Raw genomic sequence first — 23,939 nt, 5'->3', positions numbered from 1 at the left:
GATAGTATGAAAAGGAAAGGCAGGACAAATACCTATGGAGATTCTCTGTCCTGGAGATGAGTAGTTTTGTATGCACTTAAAAAAAAAAAACAGCATGACTTAAAACTATAAACATCCCAAATATCCACCAGCTGGTATGTGGATAAACTGTGGTACATGTGATATGATGGAATACTGCTCTGCAATACGAAGGAATAGACTTCTTACTCATAAATAAGTCTCAAGTGCATTATACCGCGTGAAACAAGCCAGATCCAGAAGATTGCATTCTTCATGACTGCATTTACATAACGTTGTGAAAATGGCAAAACGATAGGAAGAAAAAAGAGATTAGTGGTTGCTGGAGTTGCATGGAGAAAGGAAATGAGGGGTTCACAAAGGGGCACAAGGAAATTTGGGGCATGATGGAAATACCACATATCTTATGCTGTTGATTATGACAAAATTCATAGGACACTACACTTTTTAATAGTGCGTTTTACTGTATGTAAATTATACCTCAATACACATAACTTTTAAAAATAGGCACAAGATCTGTCCTCAATAAGTCTAAAAATTGATGGGAAAGGTCATATAAAAGCAAATGCAGTAATATAATAAGAGATTTTAATTATTTTTAACATTTTTAAAGATTTTATTTATTTATTTGTCAAGGACAGAGAGCAAATGCACAAATGGGGGCATGGCAGGGAGGGAGGGAGCAGCAGGGAGGGAGAAGCAGGCTCCCAGCTGAGCAAGGAGACCAGTGCAGGATTCAATCCCAAGATGCTGGGATCTGACCTGAGCCAAAGAGAGACGCTTAACTGACTGCGCCACACAGGTGTCCCTAAATAAGAAATTTTGAATATAAGTATTACAGAAACAAAGCCAGTAGGAATGCTGTAGTTTCACTCTGGTAATGGGAAAAGAAAATTGTTAGATATGGAACCAATAACCGAAGTTTGGTGTGGGTAGATTAAAGGAAAAATAAGTTAATAACGTTAGGATAAAACCACATGTATTGGCTCATTTATATCTTGTGAAGAAAGGAACGACTCTGAAAGGGAAAGGAGAGAAAAATTGGTAAAATCACTTAAAAAAACACACACAGCAGGGGTGCCTGGGTGGCTCAGTGGGTTAAAACCCCTGCCTTTGGCTCAGGTCATGATCCCCGTGTCCTGGGATAGAGCCCCGAGTCAGGCTCTCTGCTCCTCGGGGAGTCTGTTTCCTCCTCTCTCTCTCTCTCTGCCTGTCTCTCTGCCTACTTGTGATTTCTCTCTCTGGGTCAAATAAATAAAATCTAAAAAAAAAAATTAAACACACACACACACACACACACACCAGAAACAAATTTAAAAGACCTTTAAGGTGAGGAAAAGACTTTGAGGTAGCCTTTGGCTCTTGCCTGATACTTAACCCCCAAATCCACGAAGCTTTCTGAGATCTCCATATTAACATCTCGACTTTCATTCTGCAACTGACTCGTATCCATTATCTTTGGTACGACTATCTTAGATTAAGTACTGTATTAAGATATTCACTATATAAGTAAACCAGGGTACCAAGTAAAAGTGATTAGAAGATCACAACTCCTTTCTAAATAATTAAATCACACAGTTCAGGGGTTGGTGATGGTTGAACTTGGTAAAAGAAGGGTGTAACTATACATTCTCTGGAAGCTGGTTTTTTTTTTTTTTTAAAGAACTTATTTATTTGACAGAGAAAGATCACAAGTAGGCAGAGAGGCAGGCAGAAAGAGAGAGAGGAGGAAGCAGGCTCTCCGTCGAGCAGAGAGCCCGATTCGGGACTCGATCCCAGGACCCTGAGCCGAAGGCAGTGGCTTAACCCACTGAGCCACCCAGGTGCCCCTGGAAGCTGGGCTTTTTAAAAGACTTTATTTATTCATTTGAGAGAAAGAGGTACAGAGAGAGAGGGAGAAAGCGTGACCAGGGAGAGGGGCAGAAGGACAGGGAGAAGCAGAATCCCCTCTGAGTAGGAAGCCCAAGGTGGGGCTCGATCCCAGGACCCAGAGATCTTGACCTGAGCTGCAAGGTAGATGCTTAGCCATCTGAGTCACCCAGGTGCCCCTCTCTGGAAGCTGTTTGAGGGTAAGTGTTTATTACGTGTTTCCAACTAGCACAATACCTAGCTCAAGGGTCACTTAACATAGAATGTAGACAACTGTATCTTGTTGATTCAACTTCATGTTGACTTTGGAGATCAGTACCCAGGGCAGTATCAAAAAAAACAAAAACAAAAACAAAACAAAAAACAGTTGCTATCAAGTCTCAAACTTTTTGATCATAAATGAGCTTTCTTCTAAAAATCTTCTTTTGGTTTCAGTTCCACACATCACCACAACTTTTGACTTATGCCCTTTTGTTTTAAAGGAGAAGATCATGGAAATTAAAAAGCAAATAGAAGAAATGGATAACAACTATGTCCAGGTAATTATGGCATTATAATTAAGGAAGAAAACCAGTTATTCAAGGGAATCTCAGATTTATAGCATTTTAGTGAATGGAATTCAAAACTGAATAAAAGATAGGCTCAGTATTTTAGCCTAGCAGGGAAATATCTTGTAGCTTACACCCTCATTTTCAGAGGAGAAAAGCATAACTCAAAAATGTGATGTGATTTGCCCATATTCCCAGGTGAAAAGACCAGTCTCTTTCTTGCTCTCCCATTTTAAAATTAAAGTATGTGTATCTTTTCTTCTAACGAAAGTAATGCATGCTTATTTTAATAATTAAAACATAGAACTATTTCCTATTTAAAAAAAAAAAGAAAAAGAACTTCACTCCCTCAAGGATAAACACAGTGAATATTTTAATACATTTATATTCTAAATTTTCCTATACATGTGCTTACATGTTGTCTTTACAATTTAAATGGAATTATATTATATATATTTTTTGCAACTTGCTGTTTTCCCTTAGCATTTTTCTTCAGCAACTTTCTATGCCACTAGATGTCATTTTACCTTGTCACTGTTTATATAATGTAGGATTTGATTTTTGGACTTACTAAATTTATTTCATTGGGCATTTGGGGCTTTATAATAAATGTGCTATCACAAATTTTGCATCACCAGTTCATATCCTTGCTTGCTTTTGCAAGTACTTGTTTGAGAAAAATTTCTAGGAATGAAACCTCTGGCACCCATGTTCTTGAATCCCAGAACACTGTTCTTCCTGCTATTGCTCTGCCTTTCAAAGTATCCTGCAAGTCTATTATAGTTTCGTCTATTATAGTTTATTATAGTCTATTATAGTTTAGTCTATTATAGATTAGTTAAAAACCTTAAAAGAGTTATTTACTCCTGACATATGTATAATTGGCATCCATGTCTTAGAAAGTTTGCTTTCAGCCTGTCTCTTGAACTTGCTGAAAGAAACCAACCAGAGAGACCAGACACTTTTGTGGGTAGCTCTTTTGTTAAACTAAAAAGTCCAAATATTCAAGCTAACATAATGAGAACATATATTCATATATTATAAATTTTAAAATATTTAAAAGAAATACAATTTTCTTTTTTTCTTTGACACATACTGTTTCTCCAACTAGTGTCCTAGAAGTTTGTTTGTTTTCTTTTTAGAGAGAGCAAGAGAGCACACACATGCACACAGGTGAGGGGAAAGGAATAGGGAGAAGGGGAGGGAGAAAGAGAATGTTAAGGCAGGCTCAGCATCCAGCATAGAGCCCAATATGGAGCTCAGTTTTATACCTCTGAGATCATTACCTGAGCCAAAATCAAGAGTCAAACGCTTAACCAACTGAGCCATCCAGAAGCACTTAGTGTCTTGGAAGTTTATTAAGGCACAAGGAAAGAATAAGGAATAAAGAAAAAGATAGTTTATCATAAGCTGCTATTGTATAAATTTATATTCCTAAAATGTTAAAAATAATTATACTAATCTTTTGGTGATTCCTCCTGCAATTTACCATGATTATATTATGAATTTGCTGAGAGGAAGGATTTTACTAAGTAAAAGTTAGTTTCAAAGAAGTCACTTTACAACTAAGTGGTATCAACCTGAGTGGCGTTTTATGGTATAAACCAGAAAAATATAATTTCTGTTTTACCCCAAATTGTGGGTATCTTTTCAGGAAGATGCTTGTAATGAAGCTCATGAATTAAAGGAAAAACTCATTGCAAGAATGAAGGTAAGATTTCACAGTTACTCAAGTTCAAATAATGATAAAATCCAAATATAGGGATCATTCTTTCTCTAGAAGTTGAGTGTGCCACCTACTGTTCTCTTTCTCTTTCCTTATCACTTTTTTCTCCACCTCCTGGACCTCTGCTTTGGGTGGACAAACCAGCTTGCAGTCTGAGGACTTCCCAGGTCTCACAGCCTTGTGCTGCTTCTACATCTCCTCCACTTAGAGCTCAGCCTCTATGTCGACATGTAATGTGTTCTTCAAGGCTCAGCCCAAAGGTCATCGCCTCTTCCAGACCTCCCATAATCTCCCCTAGCCAGAAAAATGGCTCCATATCTGAACTCCTCCCACAATATCTTGATGTAAATGTGAATGGATGAAAGAAGAAATGAATGAGTCAAACTGTCACTTGTTCAGAGGTGCCTAATCACCCCCCTATCTGGAGTAAGTGTCCCACCAACAAACCTCAGCTATTCTAACTCATCATCTTACTATTTTCTCTTTAGCATGTATTCTAGTCTATCATATGTAATATATGTGTATATGTGTGTCTGTGTGTGTGTATATATAGGTGTGTGTGTGTGTGTGTGTGTTGCTTCTCCCCCAGCCCCTATAAATTTGCATGTAATTCCTTAGCCATTTGGTTTAAAAAGGCACATGTAATAGAATCCACATTCCTTATCTATTTTGTTAACCACAGTATCCTAGAATAGTGCCTGGTCAGAGTCAATATGTTTTGCATAGATGAACAAATTGAACAGATGAATTCAGTATAAGGATAGTTATCTTCCTACATGAATAAGTCAGTAGTTAAAGATTAGCATGTGTGTCTACCATGTTGCTACCTTATTTTGTGAATGTGTATGTCTCTTTCTATTAGGTGAGTTTGCACTTGCCCATGACCTCCTCATGTGACTCATATGTGATTGGCAATGTGGGTTCCTGAGGTGCTCTGGAGGAAAAGCACTCTGCATCATCTACAATAAGACTAGCAGACCTCTAAAATCATTTTTTAAATGATAATTGATTGCTATTTTTTTTCAGAACTTTTACAAAGACATGACTCTGATTAGTACAAAGCTGGGAGTGTACCAAATGCAAGAAGGAAAAACAGACTCTCAGAGTCCTGAAGAAATGGTCATGGAAGAAAGTGAGCCCCTGCTTCCTCAGGCTCCACCACCCCCTTCAGTACAGAACAGTCCTGCCAGGGTTACAGTGTGGTAAGTCAGAGAAAGGAGCCTCTGGGGCTGGACCAAGTCCCCCCAAATGTATGAAGCATAGTATGATGAATTTCTTCAAGGAATGACTAAAAATTTGTTTTATCTTCCTTTATATATTATCTCTTCTTCTTCTTTAAAAGGCTGTGTTTTTTGGAGTCATAGTGTTTTTCATATTACTTTTAGCTATAGATCTATTGCATTAAATAAATAGATACAGATTTCCTTATTACTGCTTTAGGTAACTATGTATACATAAATCTTAATCTTAATCTCCACACAAAACTTGTACATGAATATTCATAGCAGCATTATTCATAAAAATAGAAACAATACAAATATCCATCAGCTAATGAATAGGTAAATAAAATGTGGTGTATCCAGACAATGGAGTACTGTTCATCCACAAAAAAGAACAAAGTACTAAGGCATGCCGTGACTTGGATTACCCTTGAAAACAGTATGCCAAATGACAGAAGTCAGACACAAAAGCCCACACATTATATGATTCCATTCTTGTGAAATGTCCAAAATAGGAAAATCCATGTGGACAGTAAGTAAATGTGTAGCCTTAGGGTAGTGGGAAATAAGGAGTAATTGTTCATGGGTACAGGCTTTCTTTTGGGGGTGATGACAATTTCCTGGAATTAGATAATGGTGATGGCAGTACAACCCTGTAAATAAACTAAAAGCCACTGAATTATACACTTTAAAGGGTAAATTTTATGGCATGCAAATTATATCTCAAAAATCAAACAAGTATATGCCTTTTGATTATCACTTGATAATCAAATGATTATCAAATATAAATGGACAGATTACAATCCAATTGAGTTGACCATCTTTCATCACATCATTATATTCCAGTTAAGACCACCAAAGACTTTGACAAATTTCTTGTCTAACTACATTTCTTGGGAATGTACTAGTTCCACTGAAGCATACTCATACACTATCTTTTTGAGGAGGTTTATCTTGCAGGTGTTATTGTTTTTAGGCTCAGAAGATACCTCTATACCAGATTCCTGGTATAATCCCCAATTCTTCAGTTCCCTTGTAGACCTTCCACAAATAATCTGAACATTTTGGAAAAGATGAAAGGGTTTATGTATGGCAGACCTTGAAAAATAAACATGTAAATAGATAAACAGCATTTAAAAAGTTAAAAGAATATTTTTATTTTTGAAAGAAGGTAAATTCAAGGGGCATTTGGGTGGCTCAGTGGGTTGAACCTCCGCCTTTGGCTCAGGTCATGATCTCAGGGTCCTGGGATTGAGCCCTGCATCTGGCTTTCTGCTCAGCGGGGAGCCTGCTTCCCCCTCTCTCTCTGCCTGATGCTCTACCTACTTGTGATCTCTCTATCAAATAAATAAATAAATATTAAAAAAAATAAAAAGAAAGAAGGTAAATTCAAAATGAATAAAATTTTTTTACTAAAATATTTAATGACACAAATATTTGGTTCTACATAGGTTGATATGAAAGTATTTTGAATTTGTAGCTATGACGTTTTCCAAAAAAAAAAAAGTCTGCACTTTAAAAAATAAATATTACACATGTTCTTTTTTTGATAACAGAAAATCTGAAAAATTCTTTAAGTTATATTGACTTATAAATCAAACTCAAATGATTCAGTCAAAAAATAAATCTGAAAGATAGATAGATAGATAAATATAAATACATAAATCTGAACCTAACCATACCCAGAGTGTTCACTTAAGGAAAGAAAAAACTGGAAGAATGGAAGAACATACTCTATAAGGAAAGAAAAGCAAACAAAATAAGACAAAAAATTAATATGAAATAGAAAGAATGAATGAATGAAAAGAAGAAAAAAAGGAACAAAACTTAGCTGATGATGTTAGGGTGATGAGATTATAACTTTTTCATTTCTCTCTTTTTCAAATTATCCATAATTTTTAAAAACTATTTTTCTCTTTAAAAATAATGTTAAAATGTGTTTCTTTGAAAATGTTCCAGTTTGGTATTTCCAAAGATGACTGGCTTTGAAATTTAGGAAGAACAATGTTTATTTATTAGCTATGTTTTAGTAGTGAGTCGTTTTTCCTTTCATAAGAAAAAAACAAATCTATATTTAGCCCTTCTCGAGGGCAGGGCAACCCTCAAAGCTTCTTCTGACTAGAGTATTTATCAATACATTGGCTCTCTAATAGAATGTGTGATGGGACGCGTGGGTAGCAACCAATTCCTGGTTTCAGCTCAGGTTATGATCTTGGGGTCATAGGATTGAGCTCTGCATGGTGGTCCACGCTCAGTGCAGAGTCTGCTTGAGATTCCCTCTCCCTCTGCACCTCCTGCTCATGTTCTCTCTCTCCCTCTCTCTGAAATAAATAAATAAATCTCTAATTTTTAAAAATGTGTGAAATAGAAGCAACAACTATTTGTGTCGCTAGCAAGAGACAGCCAGTGGCAATAATGCCAAGAAACTTGGCTCAGGTTTACAGAATCCACTGACTTGGATCACAAAATAGATCCATAGCTAGCTTTCACTGTGCTCTAAATTTTCTCTTCTGAAATATATTACCGATGGCCATTATCTCCAGATAGAAGGATTATCCGCAACACTTCTTTCCTTCTTTGTGTTTTTCTGGATCTTCCAGATCTTCTACCCTAATCCTGTATTGCGTTTATAGTTAGAAAATAATAATGCAAGGATTTAAAATCAAATAAATAAAATACATCATAGGTACAGCCTAGAAGGAGGAGTCCTGAAAGACTTGAGAAAGTTTATTTTACCTTAAAAGGGTAAGTCTGGTGCAGGAACAAAACTAGGGATAGAGCTAGACTCCATTTGTCACATTGTATTTTATATCTCCAGGAATATCTAAGGGCCTGGTCCTTTATTTCCCTCCAAATCAGTGTCACTATTCCTCACAAGTGAGGTCAAAATGTCAATAATCTGCTAGAATGTGAGAGGAGCATTTCAAAGGTCTCATAATTTCCAAGGTTTCATTGTTTTATGGCTATAGAGCCTTAAAATTCTAATGCCAGCCCTAGGAGGGACTTACAGGCTCAACTATTTGAAGCTCCTTCTTTTGAGGATGTCAACAGAGGTCAAGAGAAGTTTAATTACTTCCTTGACGTTATAGAGCTACCTGGGGGGTGGAACCAGGAGTCTCATCAGTGTGGTGTTCTTCAGACCGTTCTTAATGCAGATGTTCTCTTTCCTTGTAGGAAACGTGCACTGAGGATTTTCATCATGTTTTATGTCCTCATCTTCACTGGTATTTCATGTTATATCCTATTTTTTGATGCTACGTTTATCTTTGAAAGCTTGCTCCCCACAATGCTTGGACGCCGCAGAATGTGGGAACTTCGGGAGATCATTGCACCTTTCTTAAACTTGGAAGTGGAAGACTTGTTACCTTCCTAGAGATTTGGAAGTTACTGTTACCCTACTGATTTTCTCCTTAATAAAATTCTGGCTGTCCTTGTATTATGTTGGTTAACATATTTTCCAAAAAAGTACTATTGGGTTTTTGGCAAAAGACATAGTAGTTATATGAAAACTGCTTGTTCACAGAAAGAAAAAATGAAAACAGTTTATCTTTACCCTTATGACTCACAATTACATCTTGAATCATTCCACACATTGTTTACACATTTACTTCAAAGCCCAAGTGTCTTCTCCAATGCCGAGAACGCTGAGACTACCCAGTATTAGCTTCCTTGTTTCTTCCCCCATTTTCCTCAAAAAGAAAAGCACAGAATGAACTTCTTTCCATCATTATCAGTTTTACTTCAGTAGGATTGGGGCCATAGTTTGGGAGTAGTGGACACTTCTTAGTTTTGCTCCTAACATTCACTTTCCCTTTTGGTAACAGCATCCTAATTTGCTTTCAAAGAGCCATCTTTACTTAGCATAATTGTAGGTGGTCTTTCATAAGATCCCCAATCTTTCTATTAACAGTACTTGGGAATATGTCGCATTAGTCATTTTCTAAGAATAAGAATTTTGAGGGGCGCCTGGGTGGCTCAGTGGGTTAGGCCTCTGGCCTTTGGCTCAGGTCATGATCTCCGGGTCCTTAGATAGAGCCCTGCACCAGACTCTGCTCAGCAGGGAGCCTGCTTTCCCCTCTCTCTCTGCCTGTCTCTCTGCCTACTTGTGATCTCTGTCTGTCAAATAAATACATACATACATACATACATACATATATACATACACTGGAGTTAGGAGGGCAGATGGAATGTGAGGGATGAGCTAAAAGGCCAGTCAGTGGTTCAGGTGAGCTAATGAGGGGGAGATGAGGCTAGAAAGGAGATGAGGGGTTCAGTGGTTACTATAAGGATAGATTCTACAATATTGGGTTATGTAATGAATTTGGGATTGGAAGGGTGGTGACAGGGAATGTGGTCCCTGTCACATTTGAATGGATCTTGAAGGATGGAGAATATTTTCATGGCAGAAATGAGGAAAAGGCATTTCAGAGAAAGAAACATCTGGGTAAAACTTAGAAGCCATGAATACAAGACAGAGTCAGGAAACACGTTAGGGCATTTTGCTCAACATAACAGCTTATCCATTCCTGTCAAAAGACTCTGCCTCACTCATTTTTGTGGTCTCTGATTGCCAAATAACTGGTCCATGGACGGTGTGCACTGGAATCACTTGGGGAACCTTATATACTAAAGGCTTTCAATCTCACCTCCAGATACTTAGATTCAGTAGAGCTAATATGAGGTTCAAACGTTATTCTCAAAAATCTCCCTAGCTGAGGGCAACTTGGTGGGGCGGCGCGCAGTCAGGTAACCCTCTGATTCTTGATTTCAACTCAGGTCATGATCTCAGGGTTGTGGAATCCAACCCCCTTTAGACTCTGCACTCAGCAGGGAGTCTGCCCGAGATTCTCTTTCTCCCGCTGCCCCTCCCCCCTCACGTGTGTGCTCTCTTTCTCTCTAAAATAAATATAAATAAATCTTTTTTTAAAAAATCTCCCCAGCCAAACATAATACAAATCTAGATTTGGGAACCATGTCTTGGCACGCTTTAGGATAATGCTGTGCACATAGCAGATACTCAATAAATACCTATTGAAGCAAATTAAATTATGTGTTCGTATCTTTGTGGTCTCCCTATCACCTCATCTTGTGCTACACTTAATATTTGCTCAATAATTCCATCATAAAAAATAATAATTTTATGCCATAGCCGTTTTCTCAATGGAACCTTCAACTCCTTTACTATCTTTCGGCTTTAGCATTCTAGAAATCACCAGGTCCTTCTAATTCTTCTATAGCAATTTTCCTCAAACAGCCCCTGTTCCTTACATTTATAAAGTTTCCATTCTGCTATGCCTTATTATACAAATGGATTACTGCTGGGAAAAGCTAGCCTATCATTTCCTCCTCCAGAAGCTATGATACACACAACGTCAGAAAAGAATAGATCCCAAATGCCACTTTCATCATGACATTCTAAAGCCAGAAAACTGTATCATTTGCTAGAAATGCAACATTTTCTTGTGAGTGGCTCTCAGGCTATGATACCTAACAGAATTCCACAAAGAGAAATTCAGTTATACATTTGCCCGAGGTTCACCTCTAGAAATTCTGAATCTTTAGATATTGGATGAATCTCTAATATCTTCTGTTTTAATACATTCCCATAACAAGTCTTAAGACTCCAGGTTTAAGAACCACTATGCTATGCTATGCTATGCTATGCTATGCTATGCTATGCTATGCTACGGGCAAAACTACCTGGAATTACAATTTGACTGAGATCCCATACAAGGTTAATCAAGAGGTGACTCCTTTTGCAGGAAGGGAGAAGGAAGTGAGTATGGATGAGGGAATTTCCAGGACAAACAGAAAAGGGAAAAAGCCAAAAGCTCTGGGAACGATGAGTAATATATTCAAAAGGTCATGTGATTGTGAGAGAACATGCTAGCAGACAGATTTTCTTTTTGAAGTCTCAGATTTATTTACAAATATTAAAGGGACTATTCAGACCAACTGGTAGACAGAACTTGGTATATGTTTTTTATAATCTTCAGGAAAATTCCAGTTACTAGATACAGGATCAGCTGCTTTGTTTATAAAACCAAAAAGGACGTATTGAATTTAATTAACTCAATTAAAGTTAAAAGTCCTGCAATAATCATATAACACTAGTGATGAAAATAAGGGAACTAGATTATTTTAAGAATAAAATTAATATTTTACTAACTACTTAGATAGGCTTTATTAATATCTAAACTAAGATGGAATAATTTTCACTAGGGCATGTATAGCCTTAAAGTGGGAAATGTACTATTTTCTCATCAGTTTATTTTCAATTTGCCAACATCTCAAGCTGGAAAGCTGGATGTCACAATGTTCTACTCTATGGAGAGAGGGAAACATTTAGTAAAGTACCATAATATTAAGATGATCTAAATGCCTTTATGCGGTAATTCAGTTAACTGCTTTGGTTGGTTGGGTTTTATTTCAGATCTTTTAAATGCCATATTCAATTGAGTCAACCACTATGTACACAATCGCTTACTAAAAAATGTCAGAGTCATTTTACAAATATGGTCTTGGTTTTGGATTAGGAGGACAGAAAATAAATGGTCACAAAGTCTCCATTGGTCATGTTTCTTTGAGCGAAGACAGCTATACTGTAGTGAAAGGAGATTTAAACTTGGATCCAAAGCTTACGTTAGAGTAATGATCTGCTGCCAACTGTGTGTCTGGTAGGGTCTTCTAATCTCCACCCTCCCTCTGTCCCGAAGTCCATCCCAACACTCGTTCCACAGCTCCCCAGAGTGTTGGCTTCTGAGAGTTCACAGCTAGGATCTCCCCCTGAACTTGTCTGTGGTCAAAGAGATCTCCTCTGCCTAAGGTTCCTCTCCTTTCCCAACGGTACTCTGCATCCAACAAGTGATCCAGGCCAGGGTACATTTCTGAAGGGCCAACCTGACTCAGAGCTCCCCATGAGAGTAATTAAAGCTCTAGTGCAACTATGTCACAGTGCAGCTTCTCTCTCTGCCCCGTCTTGTCCCCATCATCCCCTTCACAGGGAATGATCTAGAGACTCTTCCCCAGTAAACCTACACTTGAGTCTCAACTTTAAAGTCCTTTCCCAGGGAGTTTGATCCAACACACCTGTAGAAACAAATGAAGACTAACCAAAGGAGAACACATAACCAAACCTGCTATAGCAACAAATCAGCCACCATGACTTGTGTCTTAACAGAGACTCAAGAAAGGCAGAGGAGTGGGAAAGCTTAACAGTGAAAAAAGAGGAAGGCTTCAGGTATATCTTGATTGAAGGCTACTGGCATGAGGGAGATGTAGATGGGCTAACTAGAAGGGGAGTATCCTTCATAATGGTTAGGAGTTGGTTCTAAGTTGGAAACAGGGACAAAAATTAGGGAAGCTGTCAGTTATTAATCCTGTCTTTGTTCACACATGTATAAATAGTGGAAGATAGTACATGCCTCATGAGATAGTTGGATTAAAGGACTCAACACTTAATAGGTTGTAGGGTATTATTATTATTATTACTACCATGGACAATATTTTAAACATGTGAGATTACCTAATTAAGAACTTTGAATCTGGGGCACTTGGGTGGCCCAGTTGGTTGGCCTCCGCCTTTGGCTCAGGTCCTGACATTGAGCTCCCAGCTTGGTGTGGAGCCTATTTCTCCCTCTCCCTCTGTAGTTCTCCCTAATTGTTCTCTCTTGCTCTCGCCCTTTCTCTGTCAAATAAATAAAATATTTTAAAAAAAAAGAGCTTTTCATTTGACCTAATCGAGAAAAAGTGAATTTGAAAATACTTCTTGATACACTATTTCTAGAAATGAAGGTCACTGATGGTGCCTGAAAGGTTCAGTCAGTTAAGCACAAGACTCTTGATTTTGTCTCAGGTCATGATCTTGGTCCATGGTCAGTGGTGAGTCAGCTTAAGATTCTCTCCCCTCTCCCTCTGCCCCTCCACCCCTGCTCACTCTCACTCTCTTTCTCTCTCTCTCTCTCTCTGAAGGAAGAAAGGAAGGAAAGAAAGAAAGAGAAAGAGAGAAAGAAAGATAAGAAGAAAAGAAAAAAGGAAAGAAAGTCATTGAAGCACAAATTTTGATTCTTTTCTTTCTTATGTTCCACTTGAGGTCTGGCAGGAGATCTTTTGGTTCTACCTTAAAGCATATGCAGAATTCAAGCTCTCCTCACCACCTCCTTGACGTAGCTGCTCTTAATAATAACATCACTGTTACTGCAAAATGTCACCAATTCTCTCTTTGATTCTCCTGATTCCACCCTTGTCCACATATAATTCAGCAGTCAGAATGATACTATTGGGCGCCTGGGTGGCTCAGTGGGTTAAGCCGCTTGCCTCCAGCTCAGGTCATGATCTCAAGGTCCTAGGATCGAGTCCCGCATTGGGCTCTCTGCTCAGCAGGAAACCTGCTTCCCTCTCTCTCTCTGCCTGTCTCTCTGTCTACTTGTGATCTCCCTCTGTCAAATAAATAAATAAAATCTTTAAAAAAAAAAAGAATGATACTGTTATGATGTGGGTAAAATCACATCACCCCTCTGCTCCAAAATCTTTCTGTGGCTTCCCATTTCTTTTAAAACGAAACCAAAATCCTGACAATGGCCTTCAGCAACCTGTACTTGACCCTCCATTGGCTCTCACCTCATTCTGTTCCACTTGTCCCCTCGATCACAGCACTCTACTTTCGCTGTCCATCTTGCTATTGCTGGAGCACGTCAGGCATACTCTCACCTCATGGGCTTTGCCCTGGCTGTCTCTCTGCCTGCCAGTCTGTGCCCTGAATATTCACATGGCTCACTTCCATGTTGCCTTTAAATCTTAGTTCAAATGTCATCCCCTTGGCTATAATAAAAAGGGCAGATAATGTTAAGTGTTGGTGAGCATGTGTAGAAATTGGAAACTTGATATACTCCTAATGACAGAATAAAATGAAATAGTCTCTTAGAAAAACAATTCCTCAAAAAGTTAATGTAGAGTTACCATATGACCCAGTAGTTTCACTCCTGGATATATAGCCAAAAGAATTAAAAAACATAAGTCCACACAAAAACCTGTAGATGAATGTTCCTAGCAGCATTTCTTAACAGCTAAAAACTAAAAGCCATCCAAATAGCCATCAACCAATAGTAAACAAAATATAGTCTACCCATACAATGAAGTGTTTACTTAACCACAAAAGAAGGATGAAATACTGATACATGCCACGACATGGATGACCCTTGAAAACATTATGCTAAGTGAAGAAGCCAGACCCAAAAGGTAACATATTGTATGATTCCATGTGCATGAAATGTCCAGAATAGGTAAATTCATGGAGACAAGGTAGATTAACAGCTGGCGGCAGGCAGGGAGGGAGTGACTACCAATGAGTACAGGGTTTCTTTCTAGAGTGATGAAATATTCTGGAATTCAATAGTGGTGATGGTTGCACAACCTTGTCAATATACTAAATATTACGGAATTTGTATACTTTAAAACAGTGATTTTATAGTATGTGAATCATATCTCAACTTTTAAAGGCGTCATCTTGTTTTTTTTTTTTAAGATTTTATTTATTTATTTATTTGACAGACAGATCACAAGTAGGCAGAGAGGCAGGCAGAGAGAGAGAGAGAGAGAGAGAGAGAAGCAGGCTCCCCGCTGAGCAGAGAGCCTGAATCGGGGCTTGATCCCAGGACCCTGAGATCATGGCCTGAGCCGAAGGCAGAGGGTTAACCCACTGAGCCACCCAGGTGCCCCTAAAGGCGTCATCTTAATGAGACCTATATGACCATCATGTTTCATATTGCAATCCTCTTATCCGCATTCCATCCCTCCTAATTCTCCTCCTTTACTTTGTTATGATTTCTAACATATATATAATTTATTCATTTATTAGGTTTATTATTCATCTGTCTCTGTTGAAATGTAAGCTCCACAAGAGCAGAGACTAAACTAGGAAAATTTATGGACACCACATTACCTATACACATAATATCAGAAAATATGTCCATTTGAAAGGGGACACTAGCATCATAATTACTGAGCAAAATTTCCTGAGGGATTATTTTGCTCCAAATGCTAAAAGTCTGAAAAGGAATGAGCTATATCCAGGGTGAAGGAGTCAAAGTTTAAAAAGGATAGGTAACCATAGGAGGAAAGGGGCTAGCTAGATCTGTGAGAGGTTTGTACTTGGATAAAGGATTAGAGGAAGAGGAGAAAAACATGCTCCACGTAGGGCAAATGAATTTCCCAGCTACATGACTGGATTTATTCACACAGACTGTATAATCACCCTGGGCTAGAGAGGAGAGGGCAAATTGGTGGGAAAAAATGTACTCAGGCGTTTGGTACTTATTAAGTCTCAAGGCAGCAAAACTAAATTCACTGGCAGATGAAATTGAGTCCAAGGTTATATGGTTCACCTTAGATTAGAGGTGGATGAGATGGTATGTTCAAATTAAGGGTCCCAGGCCTGCCATCCCACAGAATTGGGGAAAGGTAAAGATTTCCATAGGACATTAGTTTGCAGTGAGGGGTGATATATGTAAGGGTGGGTGGGTGTGAGAGACGGGACAGCTCTTCTGTCAGAGGGCCTGTTAGTCACCTAGGAGATTAGCTTCAATTTTGTCTTAACTTCTAAGGTCAGAAACCATCTTAGTTTTTAATTTTTAATTTTTTTAAAATTTCAGTTTTTGAATCTTTTTTTCTACATGCATTTGAGAAAACTCATTAAAGCTCTGTGTCATAGGGGCACCTGGGTGGATCAGTGGGTTGGGCCCCTGCCTTCGGCTCGGGTCATGGTCTCAGGGTCCTGGGATCGGGCCCAGTCGGGCTCTCTGCTCAGCAGGGAGCCTGCTTCCTCCTCTCTCTCTGCCTGCCTCTCTGCCTGCTTGTCATCTCTCTCTGTCAAATAAATAAATAAAATCTTTAAAAAATAAAAAAAATTAAACTCTGTCATAGAATAGTTACTGACCAAGTGACACATCGGTTTTTGTTTGACTGCTTGGGATGATGGGTTTTTCTTTCTCCTTGATTTAAAATTGACTGATTTTACTGATATAATCTCCAAGTGATATAGCCTAAAAAATAAGGCAAAGTTCATAATAATGTAGCAACGCCTACCCAGCTGCCATGCCTCACTTTTCCTTATTACTGTTGAGAGAGATATCCTTGCCCCGTACCACTGGGGATCAGATCCTAATTGGCTTACACAAGGCCCTGATCCCTTTGTTAATGATTGGTTTATTTATTTATTTTTTTAAAGATTTTATTTATTTATTTGACAGACAGAGATCACAAGTAGACAGAGAGGCAGGCAGAGAGAGAGAGAGAGAGAGAGAAGCAGGCCCCCTGCTGAGCAAAGAGCCCAATGCGGGGCTTGATCCCAGGACCCTGGGATCATGACCTGAGCTCAAGGCAGAGGATTTAACCCACTGAGCCACCCAGGCGCTCCTAATGATTGGTTTAGAAGCAAACATGTGATTCATTTCTGACCAGTGAAACCTGAGAGTATATCTACCAGGGGAGGGGAAGTGTCTGAGCAAGATTCCTTTACCTTAGAAAGAGATAGTAGAAGGAAAAATCTCTTATTTTACTTTTGGATTTCACCGTGTGCACATTTGGTGCTTGAAATTCCTTAGGTCCTCTTGCAACCATGAAAGGAATGTACAATCTAGTTTGGCCCTACAACCCTTAGAGCAAGGCTGATGGATACCTCAAGAGATTTAAAAAAAAAAAAAAAAAAAGCCTGGATGCTCAATGGCATCAGTGAATGGCTAACAGCCTAATCTATGGTCTGTATTGTTCCAGACTCTTAGTTGTAGATCCAAGGAGGGAAACTGAGTAGGTGGAAATAGAGGTGGATGAGATAATTACTTTTCAAAATCTAGTTTGATTTTTTTAAAAAAGTATATGTAAACAAGACAAATGAGTTTCATTTTCTTTTGTAAATGGATCCAGACAAATTTTAATTTATGGGTAACAGCCATTTAGGAATTAAATGGTAGCAAGTAAAAGTTTTAATAAGTGTATTATCAAGTAAATAATTAAATGCATTTGACTGATACATGGCCTAGGTAAAAGAAGAAGCTTTGCATGTTGGAATTAAGGGAGTTCTTTTAGAACTTTACCAAATGCCTGTGTTGTTTGTGTGGTTATTTTCCTTTCCTGAATAAGAACAAGCAGTAGTGTCTATTGCGACATTTGAGTTTACCAGATGAAGAACACTTGACTAAGAAGCAGTCTCATACATGGCCAAACGTCCTCCTGTACTTGTACTTGATGAGATCCAGAGGCCTTTTCAGAATAATACCACATGTGATATTCGGTCCACACTGCACAGTTAATGTTCTTAAGTGTGGATGTAGGAATAATTTGTTTCTCATTTTCTTATTTTCTTCTTCAAAAATATGGTCAGTGAAGCATTAGGGAGAAATGGAAAGATCTTTCATAGCAAATCAAGTGACTGAAAAGCCCCTGGCTTTTGGAGTTTTTAATGACACAAATTCCTTCCCAACGTGAATGGTGTTTTCTTTGCATTTGGAAAAGTATATTGCTCCCTCTCAGATGGAAGTAATCTCTCCAGGTAAGAATATGGCTAATGTGAAAAGACAATAGTCCTGGGGTTTCTGAGACCTTCACAGCCTCTCACACTCACGCTTTCTTGTGTGTACATCAAAGGTGTTGAGGAAAAGAGGGTAGTTAGTGCGTTTCAGGCAAGACTCTGAACACATCAACCTGACCTCCTTTGGTGGCCTTGCAGATAAGGCTGCACTCAGATTTATCAACAAAATTCTATCCTTCAGAACAAGAAGAGCACAAATGTAAATAGCAACAGTAACAATGATTGTTATTAACTGATTATGTAACAAAACTACACATATAATAATAAAAATAATGTTTATCAAATGATTACTATGTTTCATGCACTATGTGAAACACTTCATACACATTTCATTATTTAATCCTCAGAGTGAATTGATGAGTCATATATATTGTTATCCTCATTCTTTTTTTTAAAGACTTATTTATTTATTTTAGAGAGAGAGAGATAGAACACACACAAGCTGGAGGAGGGGCAGAAGGAGAAGGAGAGAAACAGATCCCCCATTAAGAGTGGAGCCCAACACAGGGCTTCATCTCACAACCCTGAGACCATGACCGAGCTGAAATCAAGAGTAGGATGTCCAACTGACTGAGCCACCCAGGCACCCCATTATCTCCATTCTTCTACATAAGGTAACTGAGGCACAGAAAGGATAAGTCCATTGTCCCACTGTAAATGGAAGAGTCAGGACTTGAATCTTCATCTATCTGAGTACGGTGTCTGTAGTCTTTTCGTGTGACACACAACCTTCCAAACATGGATTGTAAATTCTGTGAAGGCAGGAACAATGCCATGGTAAGCCCTGTATGTTCAGCATCTACAACATTACTTAGAAATAACAAATGTTTGATAAAGTTTTATTAACAAATCAGTGAACTAACATTGATTTGCCAAGTTCAGCCTCCACCAGTGCTGTAGCTTTCAGACACCACCTGCCACGTTGCCCTTCTTTGGCATCATCTCTGCCACTGATCACTATTCCCAGAAGTCACACTGATGCAAAGGTTATTAACATAGGCTTGGAAAGGCCAATGGTCCACTTTTCACCCGGCCTATACTTGAGGCATGGATACTGAGCTACAGCTTTTACTGCTTCCTCCACCTTGTCTATTCCCCATATTGAATCCCCCTCTGGAAGCCAAAGCAAGTCTAAATCCCAGTACATATTCCAGAGTCAGAGGTGTTCCAGAGTGTAAGACTGGCCTTCCCATTCTCAGTTTCTGGGCATGCCTGGGACTGCCTGTCCTAATCTAGAAACTCGTTGTTCCCTTTAGCTTCTGGCTAGTGACCTCACCACAGGCTCAAAACCCAGATTTGGTCCCATGACTTTTTTCCTTTGGAAGAAATTTGCTACATGTGTTTGATAAGTGAGCAGTGCAAATGGCCACATTATCTTGTTTAAAAATAGAGGATTAACTGTAGGGATGCTTTTGTCTGTAACAGATACTAAGCAATACTGGCTTAAAGAATAAGGACATTTATTACATCATGTGACAAAATGTCTGCAGCCAGGCTGGTTCCAGGGTTGGTTAATTAAGCAGCTCAATATATTAAGAATATATTCCTAATATATTATTAGAATATATTGAATATCAACCCCCCATTGGCATATATAAGACGAATATATAAGACGACTTATACTTGTGCGTAATTTGTCTTTTTAACCTGCTTTCAACTTTTTTTTAACCTACTTTCAGCTTTTTTTTTCAACTTTTCTTTCCCTTTCATGTCACTGACATTTTTAAGATTAGGCCAGTCATTTTACAAAAGGTCCTCAGTTTGGGTTTGTTTGATGTTTCCCCATGATTTGATTCATACTATGCATCTTGGCCCAGAAAATCACCTAAGTGGTGTTGTGTCCTTCTCAGGGCATCATATCTGCAGGCATACAAAGTCCATCTTCCCCTCATTAGTCATGTTAGTTTTGATCATCTGGTCACAATACTGTTTGGTTTCCCTGCTGATGTATGGTTTTTCTCATCTTCCAGGAAAATGCCTTTTTAAAAACCAATAAATTATAAAAGATCACATTACAGTAACTGGGAACTGAGTATCAATGAAAAACTATATGTATATGCCATGCTCTCTTGTTTTTACAAAGAGAACTTGTTACACCCCATCAACAATACTGAATTTGAGAGACAGGCATGAGACTTGAAAGCACCATGTTGCCAAAAAGAAGGTTGAGTCTGGAGAGGTGAAGTATACTGCCCACCATTAGCATCAAGGCCAGGGCGAAGACCAAAGCCCTGTCCCTCCTCTCTGACCCCTCCCACATCACGGTGCCTGCGAGCCAAAGCACGATAAACGCTTTCTCTGCCCAGCAGGCATCAAGGACGCTTTCCTTTAAAAGAAGAAATCTGGTGCCTCCCTTGCCCACTGCCTTGCCACACCATATTTTACTACTGCCCAAGTCTTTAGTCCGGACTCCAGATCTGTTCACATTCCAACACTATCTATGTCCAAACTGGAGATGGGTTTCCTGTTTTATCATTTAAATGAGTTACCTTACTCTCCTGTTAATCTCCACAAACTCACTTCACCCTGCTCACACTCACAGCTTGGAGCCAGTGAAAGAACAAGATAAAACCGTGACACAATGGTATGTTGGATATAGTCCACAGAGGTGCCTTTGTGTAAACTTGTGAGGAGAAGAGGAATGATTTTTTCTTCCTGGCTAGAAACAGTCAACTGTGCTATTTTGAAATCTACCAAAGGCAAAGAGTCCAGAACCTATAATTGTAGAGAGGGCCCGTCTTTCCTGGCAGCAGTGTCTGTGTGTGTAGGTTGCAAAAGGTGGTACTGGGCCAGCAGGGGATTCAGTGCCAGGAGAGCTGAGGTTTCAACCCAGCGCTGACATTGTAGTAACGCATTTCCTGTATTGCCATTTAGTTTCATGATAGCAAGTACTGACCTTTCTATGCCTCTGCTTCTCCTACGGGTGATAAGAGACACTTTTACAATTCACATAGGTATTTGTGAAGACACATAGAGAATAATGAATAGAACAAATCTTAGAGGCTCTTCCACACACCGGTTGTTATGTTTTTTTTTTTTTAAGATTTTATTTATTTCTCTGACAGAGATCACAAGTAGGCAGAGAGGCAGGCAGAGAGAGAGGAGGAAGCAGGCCCCCCGCTGAGCAGAGAACCCAATGCGAGTCTTGATCCCAGGAGCCCGGGATCATGACCTGAGCCGAAAGCAGAGGCTTTAACCCACTGAGCCACCCAGGCGCCCCTGTTATGGGACTCTTATGGGCTGAGTTGTCTCTCCATACCTGCCTCCCCCCACATTTGGATATCAAAGACCTAATGCCTACTACCTCAGAATGTGACTGAATTCAGAGATAGTGTCTTTTTTTTTTTTAAGATTTTATTTATTTATTTGACAGAGAGAGTTCACAGTAGACAGATAGGCAGGCAGAGAGAGAGAGAGGGAAGCAGGCTCCCTGCTGAGCAGAGAGCCCGATGCGGGACTCGATCCCAGGATCCCGAGATCATGACCTGAGCCGAAGGCAGCGGCTTAACCCACTGAGCCACCCAGGCGCCCCAGAGATAGTGTCTTTAAAGAAGTTATTAGGTTAAAACTAAGTCATAGGATAGGCCTTAATCCTGAAGACCATGTGAAGACAAAGAAGGGGGAAGCCATCCACAAGCCGAGGAGAGCAGCTTCAGAAGAAAGCAATCCTGTGGACACTGATAGGATTTCCAGCTGGCAGAATTGTGAGGAAATAAATTTCTGTTGCCTAGGAGTGCCTGGGTGGCTCAGTGGGTTAAAGCCTCTGCCTTTGGCTCAGGTCATGATCTCAGGGTCCTGGAATCGAGCCCCGCATCGGGCTCTCTGCTCAGCAGGGAGCCTGCTTCCTCCTCTCTCTCTCTCTCTCTGTCCACCTCTCTGCCTTCTTGTGATCTGTCAGATAATAAATAAATAAATAAATAAATAAATAAAAATTTCTGTTGCCTAAAGGCACCCAATCTGCAGTAATTCATTATGGCAACCCTAGAAAACCAATAAAGGGACCTAGGGAAATTTACTCCTTCTAGAAAAAATAAACTATGTAATCTGTGGGACCCAGTACAAAATGAAAATGTGGGGCCCTTTAAGGAATTACGAATTTCAAGATGGCGACAGCGGATTAAACCAAGTATGGGGCCCCTCTAAGCATGGGCCCTTTGTGACTCCACACATCTCCCGCCTATGGAGCCAGTTCTGCTTCTAAAACCAGTTCAGTTTCCTTATCTGGAAGGTTGTGATAATAACTGGACCTACTTTTAGATTTGCTGAGAAGATTAAATCAGGTTCTAGGACTTAGTTCTCAGAAAACATGAAAGGGTTACCAACAAAGGTGTTTAAAGTTTAAACATTAAAAGTCTTGTGGAGGTTGAGTCACAGGGTCACAGGAAAGAATAGTTTGGGCTTTTTTCACCTATTTCTGGTCAGTGAGACATTAGTCAGGGGGAAGGGAGAGTGTATACAGGGAGTAGGCAGGGACATTTCAGAGCTGAGAGACTCTGCTGGGGTGAACAATGCAGGCTGTTCAATAATTTGCTTATTTATAGTCTTAGGGTCTCTGCTACAGGGTACGTGATTTCTTTCTCTTCTCTCTCTCCAAGTCTGTAGAAGTGTGCTCCGCTGAAAGTGGCACTTGGACCCTGGAGCTTCCAAGTTGCTGCTTGACTTTCTGACAAAAGTGTTATTATTTCCACACATATGACTCTTTTATTCTATAAATAAATAAAGCTTTAGAAGGCAACGGAACACAACCCTAATATCTAAAATAGGACAGGACAAAGAAAGCTGATCCTTATAAGATTAGTCCTCATTATGAGGTAAAGTCAGGGGATTTTGAGTGGCATTTTGGAAAGGGGTGATTATTTTCTTTTATATGTTTATTACCTTCTAAGAGCACTGAGAAGCCAGTGCGTTGAACAAATCAGAATTTAATGCCCAATGCTAACAACTTTTCAAACAATGATACCATATGGAAATAATATTTAGTACAACCCAGAAAGTTCTAAATCTTCTGCTAGTATTTCAGCAGACTTCAATGTCTTGCTACTCAACTTCTGCTAAGGGAGGGTTGAATCTAAGCTCCAACTTTTTCCGTCCTTAATATGCTGAGAGAGGCACTGATTCAACAATGTCCACTGATTGCCCTTTTGAAAGCAAAGCTCAGAACCCTGCAAAGGAGCCCTGTAAGAAAGCATCAACTGTCATCACATATGTGGGACTCTCACGAATGGGCTCAATAAAAGCAAAATGGGGTTGATTGAGAAAAGTTTTTAGTTTTTTTGTGAAAAAAGAAGATGGTAGCAATGTATGTCCTGATTTTTTTCATTAGAGTTAGAATAAATTAAAACTCCTTCAATACCCTAAGTGATCTGGTTGCTGTTGTGAGAGGTGGTGGAAGGATAAAACAATATTCAAGCTGCTTTTCTTTGGGTCTTTGTTCATTGCCCCTGTAATCATAGCCTCTTCGCTCTAGCTGCTTAGGGAAGGAATGAGGTAGAACAGGGTCATGTAATTAATATAATTATATTTAATTAATATGTAATGATAATTACATGTTGAAAACGAACACACTCTAAAATTCCCACAGTGCGTGGAAAAATGTACCACCAAGATAGACTGAGCCTGACGCAAAGCTATGTTGCAGAGTGATGTGATTACGAGAAAAATTCAATCTTGATCACCAGACTGCCTCTTCAGAACTTTCACCTTCTTTCAGAATAAAAACCCTTCACTTGGGCCATTTATTTCAGGGAAGGTAAAATGCTCTCACATTTATTGTCTCATTTGAAGTCCCAGTGCGAGATTATTTCAAGAGTTCAGATTACCTCAAGCGGTGGAGATTTAGTGTGAGACTATCCGGGGAATGAAGGAAATGCCGGAAACCACTGAGCCATCAAGCCTTTACGAACGGGAGCATGGTTAAATATTCAACAGTAAGGCTATGTATCTATTATTCTGGTTAACTCAGCTTCCCTCTTAAC

The 23,939-nt window shown here is 39.2% G+C and overlaps 1 protein-coding gene across 3 annotated transcripts in view; it reads left to right on the top strand.

The window, feature by feature from the left end:
• The window catches only part of SMCO2 (single-pass membrane protein with coiled-coil domains 2), a 35,378-nt gene extending 26,561 nt beyond the window's left edge, over positions 1-8,817 (top strand). For all 3 annotated transcript variants that reach the window (XM_082738553.1, XM_082738552.1, XM_082738551.1), the window contains 4 exons: positions 2,370-2,426; positions 4,090-4,146; positions 5,188-5,363; positions 8,556-8,817. In XM_082738553.1, coding sequence (XP_082594679.1) covers positions 2,370-2,426; positions 4,090-4,146; positions 5,188-5,363; positions 8,556-8,754 — 489 coding nt within the window. In that variant the 3' untranslated portion in view covers positions 8,755-8,817. The remainder of the gene's footprint in view (positions 1-2,369; positions 2,427-4,089; positions 4,147-5,187; positions 5,364-8,555) is intronic.
• Positions 8,818-23,939: the final 15,122 nt, after the last annotated feature.

This window comes from Mustela nivalis (genome assembly GCF_964662115.1).
Source record: "Mustela nivalis genome assembly, chromosome: 7".
Classification (NCBI taxonomy): Eukaryota; Metazoa; Chordata; class Mammalia; order Carnivora; family Mustelidae; genus Mustela; species Mustela nivalis.
Note: the sequence above shows the minus strand (reverse complement) of the source record. Positions and strands in the feature narration are given on the sequence as shown.